The sequence below is a fragment of the Telmatherina bonti genome, assembly GCF_933228915.1.
Source record: "Telmatherina bonti genome assembly, chromosome: 9".
In the NCBI taxonomy this organism is placed as follows: Eukaryota; Metazoa; Chordata; class Actinopteri; order Atheriniformes; family Telmatherinidae; genus Telmatherina; species Telmatherina bonti.
Genome location: NC_136627.1, coordinates 14,415,923 through 14,438,193, shown reverse-complemented (window position 1 = coordinate 14,438,193; position 22,271 = coordinate 14,415,923). Strand labels below are relative to the sequence as shown.

The following is a 22,271-nucleotide window of genomic DNA, read 5'->3' as shown; positions in this document are numbered from 1 at the left end:
TAGTTATAGTTTAGTTTTTATTTTAGTTTAGTTATTTAGTTATATTTTAGTTTATCGGATAATCCTTTTAGATAAACATAATTTCAATAAAAGGGATAAAAAAAATTAAGCTTCTCAGTGAATACAGCTATTAAATTCTGCATTTACATCACTAAAACCTGCTACAGTTCAGCATTAAATGACAGAATGAATGGCTGGGTTTCATTTCTACAATCAAGCACACATTTTTAAACATAAAACATGTTGGGTTTATTTTCATTTGACATCTTGAGAACAAGTCTGAATGTGATAAAGAATATACAATATCCACAGAAATGAAAGTGACCTCTCCATCCTCACCACAGCTGTCTGCTTCACTGACAGAGGCTAAATAGATGTGTGTTAGAAAACATGTTCTGCTTTTATTAGGTGTCCAGCTGGGGACAAAAAGGGAAGAAAAAATTGCCTGTTTTGCCAATATTTATAGTTATTTACATAGTTGCATAATTATTTACAATGTGGTCTTGATTTCAGAGCTCAAGACCTGAATCTCAGGAGCTGAAATAAGAGGTAGATGGCTTCATGGTGGACGAGGTCAGGTGGTGCTGATGAGAGGAATTGGGAGACTGTGGTGTCAGACCTGAGGAGACAGAAAAGTCAATGTCTTGCTGACGTTCTCATCTGCTAAACTGTAAACAGAGCTGGACCTAAAAGTTATATTCTCCCCCTTTAGGTTTGATGATCACAGACAGTTTTATAAGACTTTTACTTAAATGGAAATAAGTTCTTCTATGAAATACAAAGACTTTCTTATAGCTTGTCCAAAGTATAGACAGGAAATTCCTCCTAACTAGTAGCAAACAATGAATTTCTTCTACACTGAAGTGAAAAACAATTGGTTATAAATAAGTAAATACATTTAGAAAATTGCAAATATGATAATTAAAAGCACCACTGAACTAAATGTAACTGATGGAAGTGAAGAAACAGAATTGTTGGTAGTAAATTGGAAATACAAAATGCTGTGAGCACCTGTGATGTGATCCGTTTTGGTGTTCCCGTCAAAGCTTTGGTGTCTCTGGTAGGCTTCAAAGTTGATGGAGGCGTCGTCCTCTGATAAGCTGTGAGGGACCTGGCCGTCACCGTGACGACACACCTCAAAACGAATCCATCTGTAGCTGAATAAATAAGGAGAAAAGATATGATGAAGTCTAGCGAATGCTATTGCTGGACCTACAAACACAGGACACTACTGATGTATTTTTACAGTTTTATACTAAATATTTTGCAGCATGAATGGAAAATATCAAGTCTGCTGTGATCGGAGCCTACTGCATAAAACTGGTAATAGGTAAGTCACATCAGCCCTCTGGGGAATAAAACAAAATTAATTATCTGTTAAATCATCCTGCAGTCTTTGACTTAAAGAAAAATCTTCAACTTCAAGCTGTAAATCATACTCTTTAAAACATTGGAAACAGTTTTCCTTCCGTACGTCACACTATTATGTAAAATATGTACAAGATGATACCACTCTGTAAATTTTGAGAAGCAATCTGTAAATGAAATGATTCACAGTGCACGTATGGAAGTTAAGTATACAGGAGGAACCTACTTGCTACATTTGCGAGCTCCAGGACAACTCTGGATGAGATTCTGGATGGTGGGATGAGAAAACCCAAAGAAGTCCGCTCCTGATGGCATGATTGGTGCCGCAGACTTGGAACTAATAAAAAACATTTAAATACCATTATTAGGACTGTTAAATCATTAACAATTCTAATCAGATTAATCACAGCTTACAAATAAATTCAATTCTGATTAATTAACAGTTGTAACAGAATATATCTGTTTTTACGATGTTATGTCATTGGAAACAGCAAGCCAATGCTTACAGATATTTAGTATTAACTGACCTTCACTTGCTTTTTTCCGTTTTACATTAGATGACTATAGGTAGAACAACACATTTCATAATAATCAAGACTTTAAATTTCAATCATGCGTCTGAATGACGTGATACTCATAAATGACGCCTGTTTCTGCTTGTGCATCATATGGCACTTCAAAATAAGACTGAGCAGTCCAGGAGGTTGCAGATGAACACTGTTACCCGTTGGATGCGATGGCTTTCAGTAGATTTGAATGGCACATCAGGGCAGAGGAGGCCACGATGGCGTTCTGAGGATCTTCTTCAGGTACAATCTCAAACTGGGGATTGACAAGTAAAAAAAAAAAAAAAGTTTAAATGAATGCAACATGCAAACCCAAATTCCTTTGCATTAAATCCAGCTACCTCAATGAAATTAATTCAAAACCACTTTATTCCATTGATACAAAATTCATAATAAACAAAACTAAAACTTGATACATGATTGAGGTGGAAGTTGCCATGGTACTGTGGTCCAAAAATAAGAGCACAGACATTTCTCAAGGCTGCTAAAAGCAGCAACCGTGTGTACTTTTTGTATACCTGTGGACCTGCACCCCTATCCTTGATCTGGCAGGTGTAGAGACACTGCTGTTCGGGGTTTTTCATACTGGCAAAGACACGCGTACTGCAGAAGCCGACAGGGTAGATGGCACACTCATCGTGGAACAACATTCTGTCGGTGATGATCTGGAGAGTAATTAGAAAGTTGAACTGACTAAGATGCATTTCATGTTTGACACCAGTTCAGTGTATTTAAAGATAAATTTGCCTTATTTTCATTCAAAGCATGGCTGCTGACCTCCCCCAGGCTGTAGACGGTTAACCCTCCCAGCACAATGGGAAAGACGGGACGACCAGATGAGTCCAGGGCGATGGGCTGCACCAGCTTCCGGGACCCGTCAAGCAGCTTCTTCTTCTTAGACACCTTCTTTGGAACTGAAAGCACAATGAAAGATTAATTATCCACAGCAAGTCGCACTAAACCTTCGTGTCAACATTTCTACTTACGTTCTTCTTTCCCATTTTCCCTCCCTCGCTCTTTCCTTTCCTTCTTGGGCTTCTTAAGCAGTCCCTCTTCTGTTGATACAGATGCTGTCAGATTATGGGATGTGGGCAGGCTTGAAGCCCCTGCAGGACCTGATGTTAATGCCACGGATGGCACAGGGGGACAAGTGCTTGAGCTGGGTGTAGGTAGTACTTCCCCCTCTGAGAGAGATTGATACTGCAGCAACGACTTAAGCAAGAACCTGAAGATAAAATAATAAAATGCATTAAATATATAATTTATGTAAGTGAAACACTGACAGAAGAAAAACATTTAAATTACATTTCCAGGAGCTTAGTATCACTGCAAAACACAGCAATAAACTAGTATAATTTGAACACAAAGAGTTTCACCAGAACTTGCCTACGCTCCTCTTTTGCCCTCAGAAACTTCTCCTCTAAATGAGCAACCTCATCACACAGAGCTGCGTTCTCCTGAACATAAAACAGAAATCTGGTCAAAGCTGATGCTAAATGCTTAAATGTCATTCCATGTGTGATCACTTTTTTTTCCGGTTTTTAATGACTGCATGGAACACTTACAAATATCATGGCACGAGCAGCTTTGCGCAGCCTGACGTATTTGAGTCTGTACTTTTCATTCTGGTTTTTTCGAGGTCCCCTCTTCATCTTGGGTTTGTGCTCAGAGGCCGCGGTGGGAGATGGGAACACAGGCGCAGAGGTGCCAGAGCCAGAGCTGGACATGGTATTCTGTGGCGGTGAGTTTAGGAAAGCTTGTGCAGTGAAGGCCTGCAGGGCCTGCTGCCGCTCCTCATCAGTCTGTGGTGAAGCAGGAGGAGAGACAAAGACAAATTTGCTCAGAGTAATTGAAGATGACGCTTGTGTCACCCTCGGGAAAGTGGAGATGAAGACAAAAAAAAACAAAACAAATGAAACACTAACGCTGATGCAGGTTTCCACTGACAGAGTCATGTGACAAACAACAAAGGTTACTGAAAACAGAGAATTAAAACTTTTTATGCTTTGAATTTAAGTCAGAATTAATTTAGGAGTGTTTTAATGCCGATTTCACAAGACAAAACCATTAAAACAAAAAAGTCTTTGCAAGATGTCCATCGCTTGACTTAGTTACTGGACACGACTAATAGTCAGAGCATTTCATCTCCACAGCAAAGATGCTGCTATTGGAGGATTATTGCAAATCCATCTATACTCAACAGTACACAGTGTGTGTTTATATCTAAGCATTTATAATCTGTCTAGAGAATTTTCTAAATCCATTAAAATATTTACTGTATGTTTTAGATGAAAGGTGTATCAGTATCCCAGGTAACTCACCAGCAGTGCAAAGACTCCATTTCTGTTTTCAATCCTCTTGAATCTCCTGCTGCCTTTTTGTGTCTGAAACATAATGTGATACTGAGGCCAAATGCATAGCGCTGAAAAGACTAAGTTTTGTGTCTATAGCTGGGGGTCAGATGAGATCAAATCAATCAATATTAAATAAAGGAAATTTAAGGCTTTTAAGCACAGAGCTTGCTTTGATTCAAACACAGCTCAGTGATGTATGCCTCATTTTTAAAACTAAAGTAACTCAAAGAAGCCAGATGGGAAAACTTGGAGAAATAAAAAGACACAAATACAGATGTCACATGTATGAGATGACCACTAATTTTACTGAACAGCAGAGGCTGACCTGAGCCTCAAACACCATCCTTACCTCACGGTACATAACAGCCTCCAGGCTTGATTTTGCACTGTTGAAGAGAGAGAGAAACAAAAGAAACAATAACTCATAATGAAGGAATAAATGATAGGTACAGTATTCTGAGTCATCACTTTATACTGGTTAAATATGAACAAAAACCCTATTTTCTTAGCTGTACTTGGATTGAACAAGTCCTCTGTCGATTATTCTCTGTTTAATCTCCTTTATGTGCATGGGGCGTCCAGCTTCCTCCAAAACAATCTATACGAATAAAACAACAGCAAATACATTGCTTTAAACAAGAAATCTTTGAGGTAGCAGGTGGTGCACAGTGCTACTGATACATCCTAGTATTGTGGATATTTAACAGATACCTGGGCAGCATCAAGCCAGGTGAGGTTCGGTTTCTCTGCAATTTCACTTGGAGGTTCACTGCAATAAGAAAACAAAAGAACTTACAAAAAAAGCCAAAAATGTTGAGATTTTCCTCCTATGCTCAATTATGTTTAATGATTGCAACCACCGTAACGAGGTCGCATAATTGTGAACAACCTCTCCAGAGTCTCTGTAGTCCCAGAAAGACTTGCAATACTGTCCAAAGCAGGGAAAAGAGAGTAGTTCCCCTGTCCATCAGGCTCCATCTCTGACTCAAACGCGTTGAGGGACTCCATGGAGGACAGGAAGAAGTCTCTCTACCTTGAAAAGAGACACTGACTGTCGGCCCTCGCGTAGCTCGTGACTAAAGACTGTAAATACAGCTTAAACGGACACGTTAAGTTTTACAAGTAGGACCTAGGTATTGCTCTAACAGCAGAAAATGTTGAATTAGCGCTTCAATTTGATGCAGGAAAAATAAATACACGCAGTTCTCCAGTAATTTAGTCCGTGTTTCTAATTGATTCTCAAGCGGAACCTTTGTTTTCTTCGAAACATTGTTTATTTTTTATAACCAGAAAAGTAGTAAATTATACATCCATAAACCATATACATATTCCCTCCTCCGGTATTTTACGTTTGAGTTAAAAATTGCTTTCCAGGTTTTGTCTTCTTGGAAATCAAACACAGAAAAGAAATTGTAATGTTTGTACCGAACACTAAAACCAGAAGGACAAACGGATATCCGGTTAAGCGTTTTCAAATAAAGTAAAATGCTGTTAAAAATAAATAAATGAATTTAAAAAAAAAAAAAATTAAAAAAAAAAAAAAAGCCAGAAACATATCTATGGGAAAAGTGATCAAATAAAATGAATTAAAATAAATGGTGGGGATAATTTAGAACACGTATGCACCTGAGAAATACCATATTATAAGTGTTTATTGAAATACATACCTGACTATATGTTCAAACTTGACATGATTTATACATGTTAAATTGTTGATTTCACCGTTGGGTAGAATACATTTATTTAATTCACCATCACACCATTTTTTTTCCTTGTCTTTTCTTTTATTTCCTTTCCTTTCTTTTCATTTTCCTTATTTCTTTTCTAAGAAATAGTTTCATTTCAACTTGGCAGCAGGAAGTTAAATTGTTAGCTTTTTAAAAATTCTGGTTAAAATAATCTGGTCTTTTGTTTGTTTTTGTTTTTTTTAAAGCAGCAAATATTTCCTGCCAAATAACAGAAAGAAGGGTTGGTTAACTCAAATACCAAAAAATGTCTCATTCATAGCTTGTGGTGTCTGAAAAAAAACATGGTGGTTTTATCTGCTATGTTTCCTAGATTTCAGTCTCTTCAAGAGTGAATTTATTTTGTGGTGCAGCTCTGGACAATTCACAAATGTTTCTTTTAACAGTTTTATTTTGGGGTAATATTGCAAATTAGAAACATTGACAGCGTTTTAGAGTTTATCTGGTTTATTGGACAAAGGTGATGCTACTGATGTGGAGTTGAGGAAAAACTTAAAATTCTATTCACTTCCAACTTGTTGGGCAGCAGATGTCTCACTCACAGATTAATATATGTCCATCCATACAACAGGCAAAAGCATCAATAGCATCCAGGCTAAAGAAGGGTATCTATGAGAACAACATATGACTCTAAATGTTTTTATTTTATTGTTTTGCTCTGTCACCCACATCAAGTGTTTGCAACAAAGAAAGGCCTGCGGCCTAAAAGCAGAGTTTTGTTTAAGACCCGTATGATAGACGAAAACAAAGAAAACTGCTCAAAAAACTGAAAAAATAGATGGAATGAATTGCTTGATAAAATTAATGATGTATCAATATAAACAACTGTATTGATTGTATAATTTCATTGACATGCATATACATCCATGCATGTATGCCCAATGTCATTCATTTATTTATTAAACTCTGCCGTTTTCCTGTATGCTGGGGGCTTTGACTGCTCAGTCTGCAGAGTTGCTGCCATGGGAATCACCCTCGTCTGGATAGCAGGGGTCCTGCGGTGCAGCCTTTTGGATATGATGCAGAACCTCTACCAGAAATGTAGGTTATTTCCATTAATGGCATTAATGGTTCTGTGATCTTGAGTGGGCTGGTTCCTGGTATTAATTGATCCCTAAAATATTGTTTTTTCAAGCTAGATGTCTATTGCCACAATATTAAGCTGGAGACAAAAGGGTGGAGAGTGAACGCATGTTGTATGTGAAAGACATTATGATGTGTGTTTTTAAAACTGTTAGTTGCAAAGAAGTTGTCATTGCTTTGGCTGTTTTTGTGTTATAAATATTTGCAGTGGTAGGCTGAGAAAAGCAAATAGCTTGGATGGTGAAGTTACCACTTTCAGTCACATTCACAAGTTGTTGGCAGTTTGTTTATGCATATGATACCATAAGTCTCTGTGATTAACTGGAATCTAATTAAAAAAATACGAGAACAAGGTAAACAGCATTAGAATTATTGTGATGTAATCCACTGTGTCACAATATTTGCATTTTCCCTTTTTGACATATTGTGCACATCCCTTTCGGAAGGTACATTTTAGCCACACAAAAGCGACTGTTTCTGGCTGTAGGAATGTTTAGATTGTCTTAACACGCCAGCTGGACAAACAACTTGTTCCAGGATCAGTGCAGGTCACTCTGCTTCATAATTACAAACACTCCTTAGTCTAAATACTAAATATAAATAAAAAATAAGCTAGGCCGAATTTAACTTTAACTCAATTACTCTTAATCCGGTTTTATAATCCTCTTTTTTTAATATATTTTGGTACTTTATTTGGTTATATACTGTATATGTATATACCTTATTCTTTCTTTTATTTTAATCTTTTATTCCAAGTAGTTGTAGGTCAGGAGTATTAAGTGTCCTTGAGCAAGACACTGAACTCCATGTTTCCTCCAAATGTGTTTATCAGGGCATAAGTGTGTGTGTATGAATGGGTGAATGTGCCATGCAGTGTAAAGCATTGTAAATGGTCTACAAGACTGGGAAAGCACTATACAAGTAAATTAAGAAAAATAGTTTTACATTTCACAGTGTCTTTTGAAGTATTAATTTCTTCTCGGCAACACAGCCAAGTCCTTAACTTAGGTCATAATCATTAACTTGTAAAACAAACACTACTCATTGCTCCATGCTAAGCTTGGCAGGAATATAGATACATAGAATTTACCATCAAATCTATGTTGTTCACATTTACTGTTTTTCCCAACTGTTGCTTTCCAAGAAATGTGCAAGTTTTTCCAGACTTCCTTGGCATTGTTAGGAGGAAGGTCTGATTCCCATCTGCTCTGCTCTGACATGCACAGAAATGCCACTTCAGCATTGGTTGAGAATCCAAAATGAATGGGTGGATAGTCTTTCTTCTGTTTTGAAGCAGAAGTTTAAACACCATACTATACAAAAGCCATCAGATTAGTGAATACAAATATGTTTTATTGAATTAGTTTGAATTAACAGAGGAGTCATCTCTTCATTTACAGAGCGGAGCAGGAGCGATGGTCTCATCCTGAACACATCAAAGACCAAGGGGATGATCATTGACTTTAGCAGGAAGCCCTCACATCAACCAATCACCATTGATGGAGAGAAAATCGAGGTGGTTAAAACATACAAGTACCTTGGAGTCAACCTCGACAACAAGCTGGACTGGTCTGTGCAGGCAAACACTTTGTACAAGAAGGGACAGAGCAGGCTCCATTTCCTGAGAAGGCTCAGGGCTTTTGATGTCAGCAGAGACATGCTATTTATTTTCTATCAGTCTGTTGTAGCCAGTGCAGTGTTTTTCGGGGTCATCTGTTGGGGGGGCAATATGACCCTGAGGGACAGGAACAGGCTGGATAAACTGCATCAGGAGATGTGTTTCTGTGATGGGGAGGAGGGTGGACACTGTGGGAGAGATCCTGGAGAGAAGGATGAGGTCTCTCATGCAGGGCATCCTGAGTAACACCAGGCACCCACTACACCAATGTCTGTCTGCTCAGAAGAGCAACCACAGTGACCGTCTTCTCTCCCTACGGTGTAGAACTGAACGGTCTAGGAAGTCGTTCGTTCCTGCTGCTATAAGACTGTATAACAGCTCAGTCTGATCATGTGCACTTTTTATTACTATTGCTAGTAATGTATAACTTTTTAACCTGTACTGAATGTGAATTTGTGTGAATGTACAGCTGCTGGACACTTGAATTTCTCCTACGGGGGATAAATAAAGTATTTATCAATTATCTATCTAAATGCATCTGGTTCAAATACAAATACAAATACATACACAAAGTAACAAGTTCACAACATTGTCCAAGTTATTCCAGTTCCATAGAAAAATGAGTGTTTCTGCAGATGGAAAACAAAAGGGTTGCATTTAATTCACTTTAAAAATGAAGTGTTACGCATAATAAACTCCAAACTTTACCACTTACGTCATACAACATATTAATCTCAGTTAAACACCTACATATATATATCTGATGTTACCTTTTCAACTGGGATGTTTTCTGAAGTCAGCAACCCAGCCAAGAATTCCCTGCAATTATTTTCACCACCCGTTTTTGTTTGTAGTCATATTGGTAGGATTTTGCCCCACTGAGGAAAAATAAGCTTCCTGTCAAATGCAAACAATAAGAAAACACAGTTACTATCACAGGTTAAAAAGTCATTATTCATCAATAAGAATGTATTTCATAAACATTTATGTATTGCAGTTGTCTTTATATATAAAGTGAAAAAAAAGTGCACGGTTTTGTGACAGCAAAGTTGAGCTGTGGTCCTATTTTTGCCTTAACTAAGAGTTTGTTGTGAAACTGGGGTAAATAGTACTTTCAGTGTCTAAATCCCACCTCAAAATGTGGGGAACAAGAAATTACAACTTCTATTTCAGTTGCGTTCTGTTTGTATTTTTCTGCTCAGGTCCACATTACACAGCAACGTGGTTTTTACCGTGCAGCTTGAATGCAGCATCAACCCCTCTCTGCAGTCCTTGCCAGTCTGTTTGGATTAGTCTGGGGAATCCAGGATCCATCTTTTTCTTGTTTTCATCATACCTGAAGTTAGATCATTCCATAAATCCTTCATTCAGTATGAAAATGTTGGTATTGTAGTATTTGCTTTTCATGTATATAGAACTTTTATCCTGCTTTTTTTTCCACAAATAAAGTTTTTTTTATCCGTCTATAAACATTGTCTGCTGATGCTGTTCAACCGTTTGGCATTAATGCCCTCTTGTTCAGATTTGAATGATTATATAAAATGATTTAATGTCTTTTATTGGAGACTTATATGTCAGACAGTTATTTCATATTTTTTATTTCAATCTTAATTTAGATTTGATCACTTTTCAATAAACTTAAAGTTCAGAAAAGCAGCTTCTGGCTTTGGGATTGGTTATTAAACTAAAGAAGACAGATGAAGACAACACTTACAGATTATGGAAAGTTTTTACCAATAAAGTGGTTTTGTATTGCACAATGCAGGCTTTTTGAGCATAGTTTGTCTCCTTTCAAAGAATCCCTTCAAATGTGAGGCAACGTGGAACTTTAATAAGTTACCTGTAATAAAAGTCTCCTGTGAAGAACATAGTTTTTCCATATTCGCTGACATGAACTGCAGCATCAATCTGCCTGACTCTGGAGGGGAAGCCGTACTCGTAGATGGAGCCAGCACGACTTCGCGTCTTAAGCTGTTGAACCACCCAGTATTTATGACCTGGAAATACACAGCTATGAAACAGCTTTTTTGGACACAATGAAAACCAGCAGCATACTTCAAACACTGCCACACTTGACAAGTTTTGTCACAAGAATTGCAACACTTAAAACTGTAGAAGCCTGTAATTTGGCAGTAATCCTGTGTTTTCCTGCTGGAAATCCAGTCTTGTCATGCTGACAAGAGCGAAGCGATACTTTTTAGACTGCCCGCTACTTTACCGGTGAATATGTAGGCAGCGCCTTTGGCAGGGATGTCATAAGCAGCATCGATGGGAGAAGTGATGTCGGGTAAATATGTGCTGATGTGGCCCTCTTTCAGGCGATTCCAATAAGTCGGCCTTGTTGTTCTTATCCACATGTGCCTGGGTAGAAATGAAAAGAGTCAGCAGCAGTTCAGGCATATTTAGTGTTATGCAGTTATGATTAATAACATGGTGTACCAGCTTTTAAAGAAAATAATCTCATTTTCCAACACTGCCGCTGCATCAAAAGAAAAGCTGGGGTCGCATTTTTTTGGAGCAACTGGCTGAGTTTCCACCTTTCTTTTGGGTTTGCCTGAGAAATATTAAAAAGAGAGCAAACAAACTTTTGTATGACAAAGTGTTAGACCTCAATCTTTTCTTTTTTTGTAAATGTTTAATTTTTTACTCACCATACAGCATTTGGATCCCAAGCAAGTCATCTATTGACAGAGTCTGTGGTGTTTTGCTATGCTTGTAACTGGGGTACATGATAGCAGAGGGGTCTTTCGAGTGAGTCAGACCCAGCGAGTGGCCTAGCTCATGAGCTGCAACAACAAACAAGTTGTAACCTAAAAAAAAAAATATAGACACAAAAAAACTTTATTAGACTATAGAGGTGTTCGGAAGAACACTGAATCAAATCAAATCAACCTTTATTCATAAAGCAATTTTAACACAACAGCAGTACTCCCAGTAAGTAATTAACATAAAAACATAAAACAAAACAAACTTTCAACTGCTGTGTTAAAAATCTAAGTTCGAGTAAACCCACTTGATCATTCTCTCTTTGTAACACACCATCAGACTCACACCTAAACAATGGACTTTTACAACTCCGACCTCCATCTGCAGAAACACTAACTGACAAGTTTCTCTCTTTTACTGAAGCTTCAATATTAAACCATTTATTAAGAAAAACTTCTGAAAATAAAATATTTGGCTTGACAATGAGGTGAGGAAACATTATCTCAGGGATCCGTCTACACCAGGAGCCACCACAAGAACGGCTTATATGAGGGCAGGTTATAATCTAAGGTAGAAATGGTCCTAAGACACGTTTGACAGCCTCTGCAGCCCTGCGGTTCTCAAACAGGCTGTTCCACAGATAAAAACGTGTCATCATATGTTTCAGTAATGACTTTAGGCACAACTAAAAGGCTGGTACCAGAGGATGTCGGGTCTCCGAGGGCTTATTATTTAAGATCAGGTCAGTTAAATAAGAAGGCAAAAGACTATTAAGACTGAAAGCATTCAGAGAATGACCTCCATCGAGCCATTGTAATTTTTCTTTCTTTTGTCTTGCTAATTATTGTGGGCATTATTTTTTTTAGTTAGAATTATCCCAATCACCCCATAGTAAATAATCCTTTCAAAAAATCCCAGGATCCAGGCAGTAATGCAGTTCACTTATCCCTCATTCCATTTCTGTAATTTCCTGAAAGTTTCATGAAAATGCATCCATAACATTCTTAGTCATGACCTCCACTTTGGTGGAGCTAACAACTAAAATACACTGCAAACTGCTGTTGTGGGTTGGAAAGCTTTAATGTGTACTTTATAGCACGTGGTGAAGGGTGTACCATAGCAAACTTGTTTGATGTGGATTTAAACAGAATTGATGTTCTCAGGTATTCTGAAGTGATCAATCTTGTTTTGAATTAAAGTTGAGAAATGAAAAAAGAAACAGATAAACCTGGAAATAATTGCTTCCTTATTGGTTTGAAATTCCTTTCTTGGAGTGGTCATCTGTATTTCCCAACATATTTTGGATGATCTGCGATGGACTGGCGAGCTGTCCAGGGTGTACCCTGCCTGTCGCCCAAAGCCAGCTGGGATAGGCTCCAGCTTCCCCGCGACCCTGAATTGGAATAAGCCGTTCGGAAAATGAATGAATGAATGATTTTGGATGATATACCTTGCTTCCCTGCTGTCCATGTCTCATCCTCATCAAAGTGCACGTCTCCACCCAACCCCTCTCCTGGCTGGAAGGCATGAGCCAGCACACCCCGGGGTCCGTCAAAGGGAGAGAAATCTCCATGCACTACATCAGCAGAGAGACATATTTATTTGTATCAGAATATTTCTATATATTTGATTTAAGATAATAAAAAACACAAATAACTCCTCAGGTTTGTTTTCATATTTACTTCTCCGGGCAAAGGTGAAAACAATATCAGCTTTGCCATGGTTGACTTCGATAAACCTCAGTGGAGCTGCATTGCTCCACATCTTCAGGGCCAAATACAATGACTTTTCCACATCCTCTCTCCTCATGTCTGGAGTATATTTTGCTATCCTGCATCCCAGAGACAAAAATTTAAGAAAAATACAATTTATTTATTTAATTGACAAACTACTAGAGAATTATACATTAACATTATTTTAGCATGTTATTGTATAAAAGTGTCTCACATGTATGTGATTGTGTGGTTCTTCCATTTCGGCCTGTTGGGGTAAAAACTGAAATTGTCCACATCTGGGACGCCACACCTCGGCTCCCTCATCACATCCAGTGTGTGAGAGTCCAGGTTTCCTGTTTCTTCCAGACCAAAGAAGTTTTGCATTTCTCTGATCTTGTCCTCCATGGCTGACACGGACCTGACTCTCCTCGTCGCACCTTGGTTGTTTCTGTCATTTTGCTTCAGACTGTAGAAACTTCGGAGATAAACCTGTTGACATTTATGAGGAGTTAGGTCTGAAGAGTTCGGATGTCTTAGGTGTCTCTCTCAAGCATCTACTCTCATATGAGACTGGTGAAGCCCTGATTGGGTTGGACTCATCGCAGTAATAGAAATATATAATGTGGATATGTTTAATAAAGTGTATCAAGGCTTTTCACTTTGCCATTAGAGCACTTATTCCTACAATAAGTAATGTGTTAACCAACAATAAGTAATGTGTTAACCAAAAGTGTTCCATTCCAATATATTATTGTCAGTCCAGTTTTGTGCTCTACTTTTGCTGATTTTAGTTCAGTTTATTTATAAGTTTAGTTTATAAGCTTCCAGTAGCATTCAAACGTTTGGGGACATTTTCTATTGGGTTTAATGAGAAAATATGTCCAAACTTTTTACAACTTTTTACTGTCATCTTAATTAAATAAAGTCTGAGTCGAGTAAACATTTTCAGAATGATTATAAGTGAGGGTCATTGCATTGAAGCTATACATTAAAATTTTGCATTATTTAAAGCAAAATGCTTAATAAACAGATATTATATTGACATGAACTGAATAAGTGAACCCCTTCATAATCTGTAATATTTTCTGTAAAACAATTTCCTTAAGTCACTTTGGATTTTTCAGTTTCTGACTGTATGACAATACTGTATTTACAGCAGTTTTTCAGTAAATATGAACTTGTTTTTTAAACACGTAATAAAATCAAATTGTATGAATTTTGAAAAAAAAGTCAGAGATATTCTTTTGGAGTAAAACTAATGAGTCACTAAAACGGCTTTGTTCAGTAATGAGCTGTGCGTTCCATATTTTTCAAATTCATTACTATTACTGAACCTTATGTTAACACCAATTACTTGCATAACGTTAGTAAGAACATTTGGATCTGCAGGTCAGAAAGCTGTTCTGTTGATAAGATTGTCTTTTAATAAATTAATGGCAGCAGTAATTACTAAATCCACCTTGAGCAGACATTTTATTTCTCTCGTATGAACATAGAAACATATCGTTAAAATGAACTTCGCTTCAGGTAAAATAAGAAAATTGCCATCTCCTGGCATTATTGTACTGTTACAAAGAGAAATTCTTTGTGTGTGTGTGTGTGTGTGTGTGTGTGTGTGTGTGTGGTGGGGGGCGGGGGGGTTAAATGTGGGGTTAAAGCTGGTGGTCTTATTTAAAAAGTTGCACTATATGCCAAAACAAATATTTTGTTTACTACAGGTATTCATGCAAAGACGATACAAGCAAAAACAAGTTAATTCAAAATAGTTCTTCAGTTTTTTTGTTAATCGAGTTATCCAAGACTTAGCTGAAATATGTGTTATAAACGTTAAAAACAACTGCATTACATCAGGAAAACCTCTTCCAAGTTTAATCAAAACTAAAACTATCAAAGAAACAGTTACAGTAAGGTTTTTCAGTAAAAAGCTGTACAGTTAAAATCAGAAAGATGTGACATTATTTGCAATAATCTGTTATGAAATATTTCGTTTTAACCAGTTATCCCTCCACAAACCTCAGCCAGCTTCACGTCCTCGGGCATTATGCGCTGTTCAATGGGTCGAGTCCAGGATATTTCCAAAAACATAAGAGAGCCCAAAACGGGTATCCACATGCACAACAACTCCATGTTTGAAATGCTCATTTCCACCAGGCATGACATTCTTTATATTGGAGCATTCCTTAGGTTGTTGGGCAATCACGTGGGGCTCGGTCCTGGTAGTTATAGCTGATTCCACCTGAAGGTTTTGTGGTTGAAACCTTCCATTAAACACATATGTCTAGGATTTCTGTCTGTCATGGTAAACAGCATGTGTAGCTACTTTGTGATATAGAAATTAGTCGTGTGGAAGACGACTTTTTTTTCTTTTCTTCTTCATTCATGTTCAAACTTGCAGCTATTTATGAGGAAAATCTAGTTTACCCTCTGCTGTGTCTGTATAACAGTCTGCACCACATACTGATGGATAACAAAGATTTATATGACACCAACCACAGCAGCTGCTCAGCCAAGAACTGCTGAGAACATTTTATTTTCCATAACCAGTAACCACAAACATATATTACCAAATTTAGGTTGTAACCCTTTATTTGAATCAATCATGAGTCTCATTTAATAAATTCCAACCAAGACTGAGTCTTACAGTGTGTTTCTCTTCATGTTTTTGCTCAAGGTTTACAGGAAATATTATTGCTAAGTGTATTTCATACAGTAATTTTAGCAGCCAAGCCAGGAAATTGCTGTTTCGATTCCAACGATATGCTTGTGGATATAGTCGAATTTGTAGACTTGTGGTCCCACAAAGAAGTGGATGAAATCTAAAAAAATAGAAAAAAAGAAAAGATCTGTATTTTGTCTTTTAATGTGCCGTCAAAGAATTTCACTACTCGCTACTGTAAATTACTACAATGATGAATGTCGTCTGAACTCAAATATCTACTTTCCTTTGCAGCTGAAATTACAGTGTGTGGCCCTAAGTGGTAAATTATACTGTTTAAATAAAGGACTGAGTCATATGGGCTGTAAAAACTGTGCATTCCTGCATTTCTAAATTAGCATTCCTGCATTTCTAAGAACAAAGTCATTTGCAAAAGTCCCTCAATCCACAGACACAACTAAACTACAAACTAAATCTGTTCATATGTGCATTATCTGGTTTTTGGTGGCAAAACTGATGACATAACAGATCTTATTCCAGGTATCTGTAATCCTGATCCCCAAAAACTAATATCATGCAGGTTTTCCAACTGGAAAACCTGCATGATAACTGCCTACTGCCTACTGGAACACAAAGACCCAGACTCAGACCCAGACAAGCTCGGCATGTCTGCTAAACACACATTGGTTTGATTCAAGTGTGTTGCAGCAGGGACACTTGGAAAACCAGCAGGACCCCAGCCCTCAGGGACCAGGGTTAAGGATCCCTGACTTATATTGTGTGCAAATAAGTAATGTATTCTCACCCTCTTTATAGAAAGCAGCATCTATTGTAGTGTTGACCCCGGGAAAGTCCTCGCTAATGTACTTTGGGTAACCGGAATCCATGACCCTTCGGTTTTCATTGTAACTGAAAAAGACAGACACACTCATCTTTAAAAGTCACATTTCTAATTAACTACATATGTGTTACGAGGAGAACTGGCTCCACTTCCACATACTTCCTTGCGATAGCCTAAGGCAAAAACATCATAATTGTATGGTGCAACACTGAGGAAAACAGTTGACTTAAATAATCACAAATTCTCAAATTTGCATGTAGAGAAAAGCAAAGACTGCAGTTATGCAAATATCTTGAGGATTATTCCTGAATACAACTTGTTTAATGGTTGTCTGACCTCCAGTAAATGTCATGCATAAAGAAGAGGGTGCGTCCCATTTTGTTGATGTGCACTGCTGCATCAACATCTTGGACCCAGGGTGGAAATCCAAAGTGGGTGAGTGGTCTAGGCTTTCCTTTCACAAGGGAACCTTTCACAGTCCAGAACATGGATTCTGTCAATGGAAATGTACCATTAAAGTATGGATTATTTGTTGCCAGTTACAAATGAACTTACAATCAAAGCCTGGTATTCAGATTCTTACCATGTATGAGGTAAGCAGTGGATCTGCGAGGTACCAAGAAAGCAGCATCAATACTTGTTTCAATCTTGGGCATAAAGTTGGTGATAGGACCTTCTTTGATATCTGACTGTGTATTATGCTTTATCCAAAGATACCTTGTGGGGTGGGCACAGATTAAAAAAAGTTTCACAATGATGACTGTACAGTAACTTTCCAATTAAATAGTGCTATGACAAAGTACTTCCTAAGAAGATATGGTCCATATTATTTTATTGTATTTATTGATTCATTTTTAAAACAATTATCAACATGCCTTCCTCTGAAAAAGAAGGTAGCATCCCCAAGAGTTGACACTGCATCAAAGGTTAGGTCTGGCGCACATCTGTCGTGCATGAGTCTGGGGAACAGTCGTCCCGACAGCAAAGGGGTCTGTAAGTTCCTCAAAGCATAATTTTGATGAACCCTGAGAGGACCTGACACACATCAAGAGAAGTTTATCAACCAAAGAACACTGCATGTGAAAATATTACAGTGTAACAGAATCATTACATGATTACATGATGCAACAACTGAAAATCTAAGTCAGGAGTACCCAGCTCTGGTCGAGGGTCCTAATCCTGTAGATTTTCCATGCATCCCTATTCCAACTCAACTGAATCAAACTAATCAATCACTGTACAGAACTCCATTGGCTGTTGGATCTATTTATCTATCTAAACCTGCAGGACATTGGCCCTTGAGGACCGACTTTGGGCACCCCTGATCTAAGTAATGCTTCAGTGGCTTACAAACCCTACTTAGCAGCAATAACTTGAGATAATCCTTTATCTGTATGTTATCAGCCTTGTGGAGCACTTTGACCCACTTTTCTTTACCGAGTTGCTTCATTTCATCAAAGTTTAGAGCAATTTGTTTGTGCCCAGGCCCTACCACAGCATTTCAGCCAGGTTGAGGTCTGAACTTTTTATTTGTTGATTCTTCTGTTTATCAGTCATTGTGTTGTAATTTCTGTGCTTGGGATTATTGACCTGTTGCATCATCCAGTTTCAGCCTAGTTTGAGCTGTCAAACAGATTGTTTCACGTCTGACACTTTGGTAAATAGTGGAGTTAATGGTCAACGCTCCAGGGTTTCCAGTAGTAATGAGGTGGAAGGTTTTTGCGTTTACCTGCTTTGTTTGCCGTTTGCCAAACATGTTGCTGTGCATTATAACCAAACACTTGCATTTTCATCTCACCCATCTCATGGTTATGCCCTAGAAGTCCTCTGATATTTTTAAGGGCACCTTTACAAACCTAATTTGTGCTGCCATGTCCCTGCTAGGGTGCATTCATACCAGCCTCTTTTTTTATTTGAATGCTAGTTTGTTTGTTCAGAAAGTAAGCTTTGATTGGAGAATTAACAGAAAGGGGGGTTCAAGACAAAGTGAATTTTGGGTTCAGCACACTTCATTGTGGGTAGACACAAAACATAAATGCATATGGGGCAATAGGCGGTTCTGGACGGCAGAAATGGGTCTCGATATGATCAACCCAGGACTATTAGAATCGGATAAGTCTCCATATTATGCTTTTATCTACGAGAATCAGAAGTTGTTCTGCATTAACCAGTAGAACAACAAACTTTTATCTTTGTCATCTTCTCTTTCAGTAAGGCTTAATCTAGCCCTGCCTCTGGCTGAGAGCAAAACACATTATATGAAAGGTTGGATTTGTCCGAGTAGTGTGGTGTGAACTGAAAAACAAAGTCAGGATGAAAGCTGGACTCCACGCCAAATGAACTGGATCCCCAATCATACTGAGGGCTATCCCAATGTGAATGCACTCTTAGTGAGAGATTTTCTATTGGATACACTCCAAACAGGCCAATACATTTTTTAAAATTAGAATTGTACTCTCACCATTTTCAACATTTAACATACTAACAGAGGTCTGTAGATTCTGAGCTGGAGCTTTTGGCGTGTTTGTAGTTTCTTTCATTATTGCACAGTCTTGTAAACTTGTTGAAACCCCATTTTTGAAGACATTGACAATGACCTCGTAAGTATTGTCCTCCTGAAAATCTATACCTCTGTATTTGTATAATGAATTTTTAACACTTAACAGATTGACAACAACTCTCTCATATCATTACCAATATCTTGCCTCCTTGACATTATGTTATTTACACTCAAGACCAGCAACAAACATCTACATTTATAAGGGTTGTAATGCTTCCTGATGACCCATTAATCAAATGCATTGTTTATCAGAAGGTGGCTGCAGTCCCCCTCTTGATTTCTTAGAAGCAGAGAACTTAATTTTATTTATTTACTTCTATGACTTGGTGTGGAACAAGTAATTTTATTATATGCTTATTATTAAAAATCCAGAATGAGATTAAGGTAGACTTCTCATGACTGAAGATATACAGTAGTATGTTAACAAATAAAACATCTTACTGTAAAGTGCATTAATATTGGCTACATCTTCTCTGGAAAGTAGTTTGACAGTTCGGGAGGTTTTGTAGGTCGGATACATCAGTGACTCTGGGTTGTTGGAGTGCTTGAGACCCAAAGCATGTCCAAACTCATGAGCTGCTACCACAAGCAAATTAAAACCTGAAATGCCACAAAGATAAAATTAAGAAAAGAAAAAAAAAACCAGGATGTTACTGACTTCAGCAACCTCAGCAGTGTGATTCTGTCCAGCACCTGTTTCTCCTGCTGTCCAGTGCTCGTCATCATCAAAGTGTGTGTCCCCTCCAACGCCAATTCCCGGACCAAAAGCATGAGCCAGCGTGCCTCTGGGACCGTCAAATGGATACATGTCACCATGTGCTTCAACGTAACCCGAGATGAACATGAAACAGAAACCACAGGGAAAACCATTTTCTTTCATGCCATTAGAAATTACAGGTTTCGGTTTGCCTCATCTGAATGAGTCTGTCCTCTTCAGCAGCCAGAGCAGGATGACGCTGCCTGAGTTAACACTTAAATTACCACTGAGGCTTCACAAGTCTGAGCTGTTATGTTTACATATTACAGTGCTGCTCAGAAATCTTTTTTTCTGTCATCTCACATTGCCGTTCAGTGTGAGACAAAAGTCAAACTCACCATAGGTCACAAACTCCACCATGATGTCGGCATTGTGGGTGTTTGACCTGACAAACGTCAGGCCACTAGCTCTGGCCCAGACACTGAAAGCCGAGTCAATCGTAGAATCCACGGTGCTGCGAGGCAAATCTCTGGTGTATCTACCGATGCTGCAGAAGCCACAAGCATGTGTTATTTAGCTGATTCAGGGTTAACACAGACAGAAATCTAATGAAAGTCAATGATACCACAACATCATACTAACCTGTAAACTTTTTCAGAAGTAGAAGCAACCTTTAGCTCATATCTGATGGAGTTCATATCTTAGATAATGTGATTATATAAACCCTTTAGATTTAAATTAGATGTTAATTCTAAAACAGTGACAGTAGATGTCTTTGGTTTTCTTTATTTATGCTTTTGTTCTGGGTCTAATCCACTTGCCATCCCTCAAACACAGCAGCTTGCATTGAAATGGACATTGTTACATAACTTCAAGCATGTATGGTCAACTTGGCGCTCTAACAAGCCCACAAAAAGTCTTCCAGGCAGGAATCCAAAGCCAAAACTCATTGTGACAGCTGCTTCTTTCTGTGCCTGCCAAAGTTTTTTTATTGCTTGTGGGCTCAAAATGTGTTTCAGGAATTGGCAGCATTTGCTGGTGACTGTTTCTTTTTTGTTTTTTTTTAATGGTGATAGCATTCAGAGAAACAGGGATTTGACTCAGCTTTTAAAGTAAAAAGAGTGACAGATTTAAGACCTGTATGTGATGACATTCTTATTCCAGCGTGTCCCCTGGATGTGACTGTACTCCTCCACATCTGGAACACCACATCGAGGGGTTTTCATAACCTCCAGGGTCTCAGCGTCTAGCACACCTGTAGCATTGAGCCCAAAGAAAATCTGCATGTCTTTCACTTTGGAGACAAATGAGGGCCCACTTCGTTTCACGCGCCCCAAAGGATCTTTTTGCAGGTTGTAGTAGTGCTGAAGATAATCCTACAAGTAGATTAAACATCCAATGACATTTTTCACATAGGACCCAGTCACATAAGTCAGTTATTTCTTGTTTAATTCATGTAAAACAATTAAACAAAGTTTATCATAAATCTGTGATGGTGAGATCTGTTTAAAAATAAATGCAATTTTTTTTTATGTTTCAAGCATTAAACCTAAACTATACTTTCACTTTTGAAAACACATGATTATTCATGGTAATAAATTGAAATAAACACTTAGCATGCAGCCTGTTCCCAACAATTACAGATTTGTGACAAGAAATCAAAACGACAAAAGAAAAAAGCAAGGTTGCTGTAAGAATCTGCTGAAGGATGCAATATTACAGCAACGAATAGTCAGAGGGAAGAGCAGTTACTTGCCTCAGCATCCCACCCATGCAAAAAACTAATGCAGTTAAAAGTAATTCCTAACGTGTACGCACATGAAAATGCATCCTTAATACATGATGAATCCCTCTTGAGAAATACTTTCGAGGTGGTACAGTTTGTTTTACAAATTAACAGTCACATGCAGTTCACTCTCAAATGCAACACAGTTCATTCAATTTTACACTTACTGCGGCCAGCTTCAAGTCAACCTGTGGTTCTGGTGAAGTAGTGCTCTCTTCCACCGGCGTAAATGTAGGTGCTGTAAAACCTGGGCCAGGCATAAACAAGACGAGGATCCAGCAAAGGAGCAGCATGACATGCATTTCACAGACTCAGCAAAACATGAACTGCAGTGACCTACTGTAGTTCAAGCACATGGAAGATCTGGTTAATGAGAAAGCCTTTTAAATGGTCATTGTGACTCATACCACTTGCAAATCCAAGGAAAGCCTCATACAGTACTATGGAATTAGGGAGGGGTTTGCAGAGAGCGAAGGACAGCATAAAAAAAAAAAGTCATGCGAACATCTTGTCATGCGATATACTTGCAAAAATAACAGTTTATATGGTTACACTATTCAGTGCAAGTTTAAGCTT

General features: G+C 38.1%; 3 protein-coding genes across 3 annotated transcripts; all 3 read right to left on the bottom strand.

Moving 5' to 3' along the window:
* Nucleotides 1-382: 382 nt before the first annotated feature.
* Nucleotides 383-5,299, bottom strand: tbrg1 (transforming growth factor beta regulator 1). Its single transcript, XM_079246504.1, has 14 exons — nt 5,178-5,299; nt 5,000-5,057; nt 4,804-4,886; nt 4,638-4,674; nt 4,256-4,318; nt 3,500-3,736; nt 3,321-3,391; nt 2,921-3,159; nt 2,712-2,848; nt 2,453-2,599; nt 2,093-2,190; nt 1,595-1,705; nt 1,012-1,157; nt 383-619 (listed from the first exon to the last, which is right to left on the bottom strand). Exons 1-14 carry the CDS (start codon nt 5,294-5,296, stop codon nt 531-533), a joined length of 1,635 nt encoding a protein of 544 aa, XP_079102630.1. The 5' UTR covers nt 5,297-5,299; the 3' UTR covers nt 383-530.
* A 4,231-nt stretch (nt 5,300-9,530) lies between these two features.
* On the bottom strand, nt 9,531-15,282 carry mmp20a (matrix metallopeptidase 20a (enamelysin); the record flags this gene model as incomplete). The annotated part of the gene is made up of 10 exons (XM_079245860.1): nt 9,531-9,631; nt 9,967-10,070; nt 10,575-10,731; nt 10,953-11,095; nt 11,174-11,288; nt 11,386-11,544; nt 12,891-13,016; nt 13,123-13,271; nt 13,388-13,644; nt 15,169-15,282. 10 exons carry the CDS (start codon nt 15,280-15,282, stop codon nt 9,531-9,533), a joined length of 1,425 nt encoding a protein of 474 aa, XP_079101986.1.
* A 588-nt stretch (nt 15,283-15,870) lies between these two features.
* Nucleotides 15,871-21,997, bottom strand: mmp20b (matrix metallopeptidase 20b (enamelysin); the record flags this gene model as incomplete). Its single annotated transcript, XM_079246539.1, has 10 exons — nt 15,871-15,971; nt 16,617-16,720; nt 16,989-17,145; nt 17,236-17,369; nt 17,528-17,687; nt 19,654-19,812; nt 19,906-20,031; nt 20,308-20,456; nt 21,047-21,285; nt 21,863-21,997. 10 exons carry the CDS (start codon nt 21,995-21,997, stop codon nt 15,871-15,873), a joined length of 1,464 nt encoding a protein of 487 aa, XP_079102665.1.
* Between the last annotated feature and the right edge of the window lie 274 nt (nt 21,998-22,271).

Bases quoted from the DNA above. Each gene is read 5' to 3' on its own strand.
- tbrg1 (XM_079246504.1), bottom strand. From the start codon at position 5,296: ATGGAGTCCCTCAACGCGTTTGAGTCAGAGATGGAGCCTGATGGACAG. The intron at 5,058-5,177 runs GTTGTTCACAAT...TTCTTATTGCAG, and splicing joins ACTACAGAGACTCTGGAGAG to TGAACCTCCAAGTGAAATTG. The intron at 620-1,011 runs GTGCTCACAGCA...CTGTCTCCTCAG, and splicing joins CAAAACGGATCACATCACAG to GTCTGACACCACAGTCTCCC.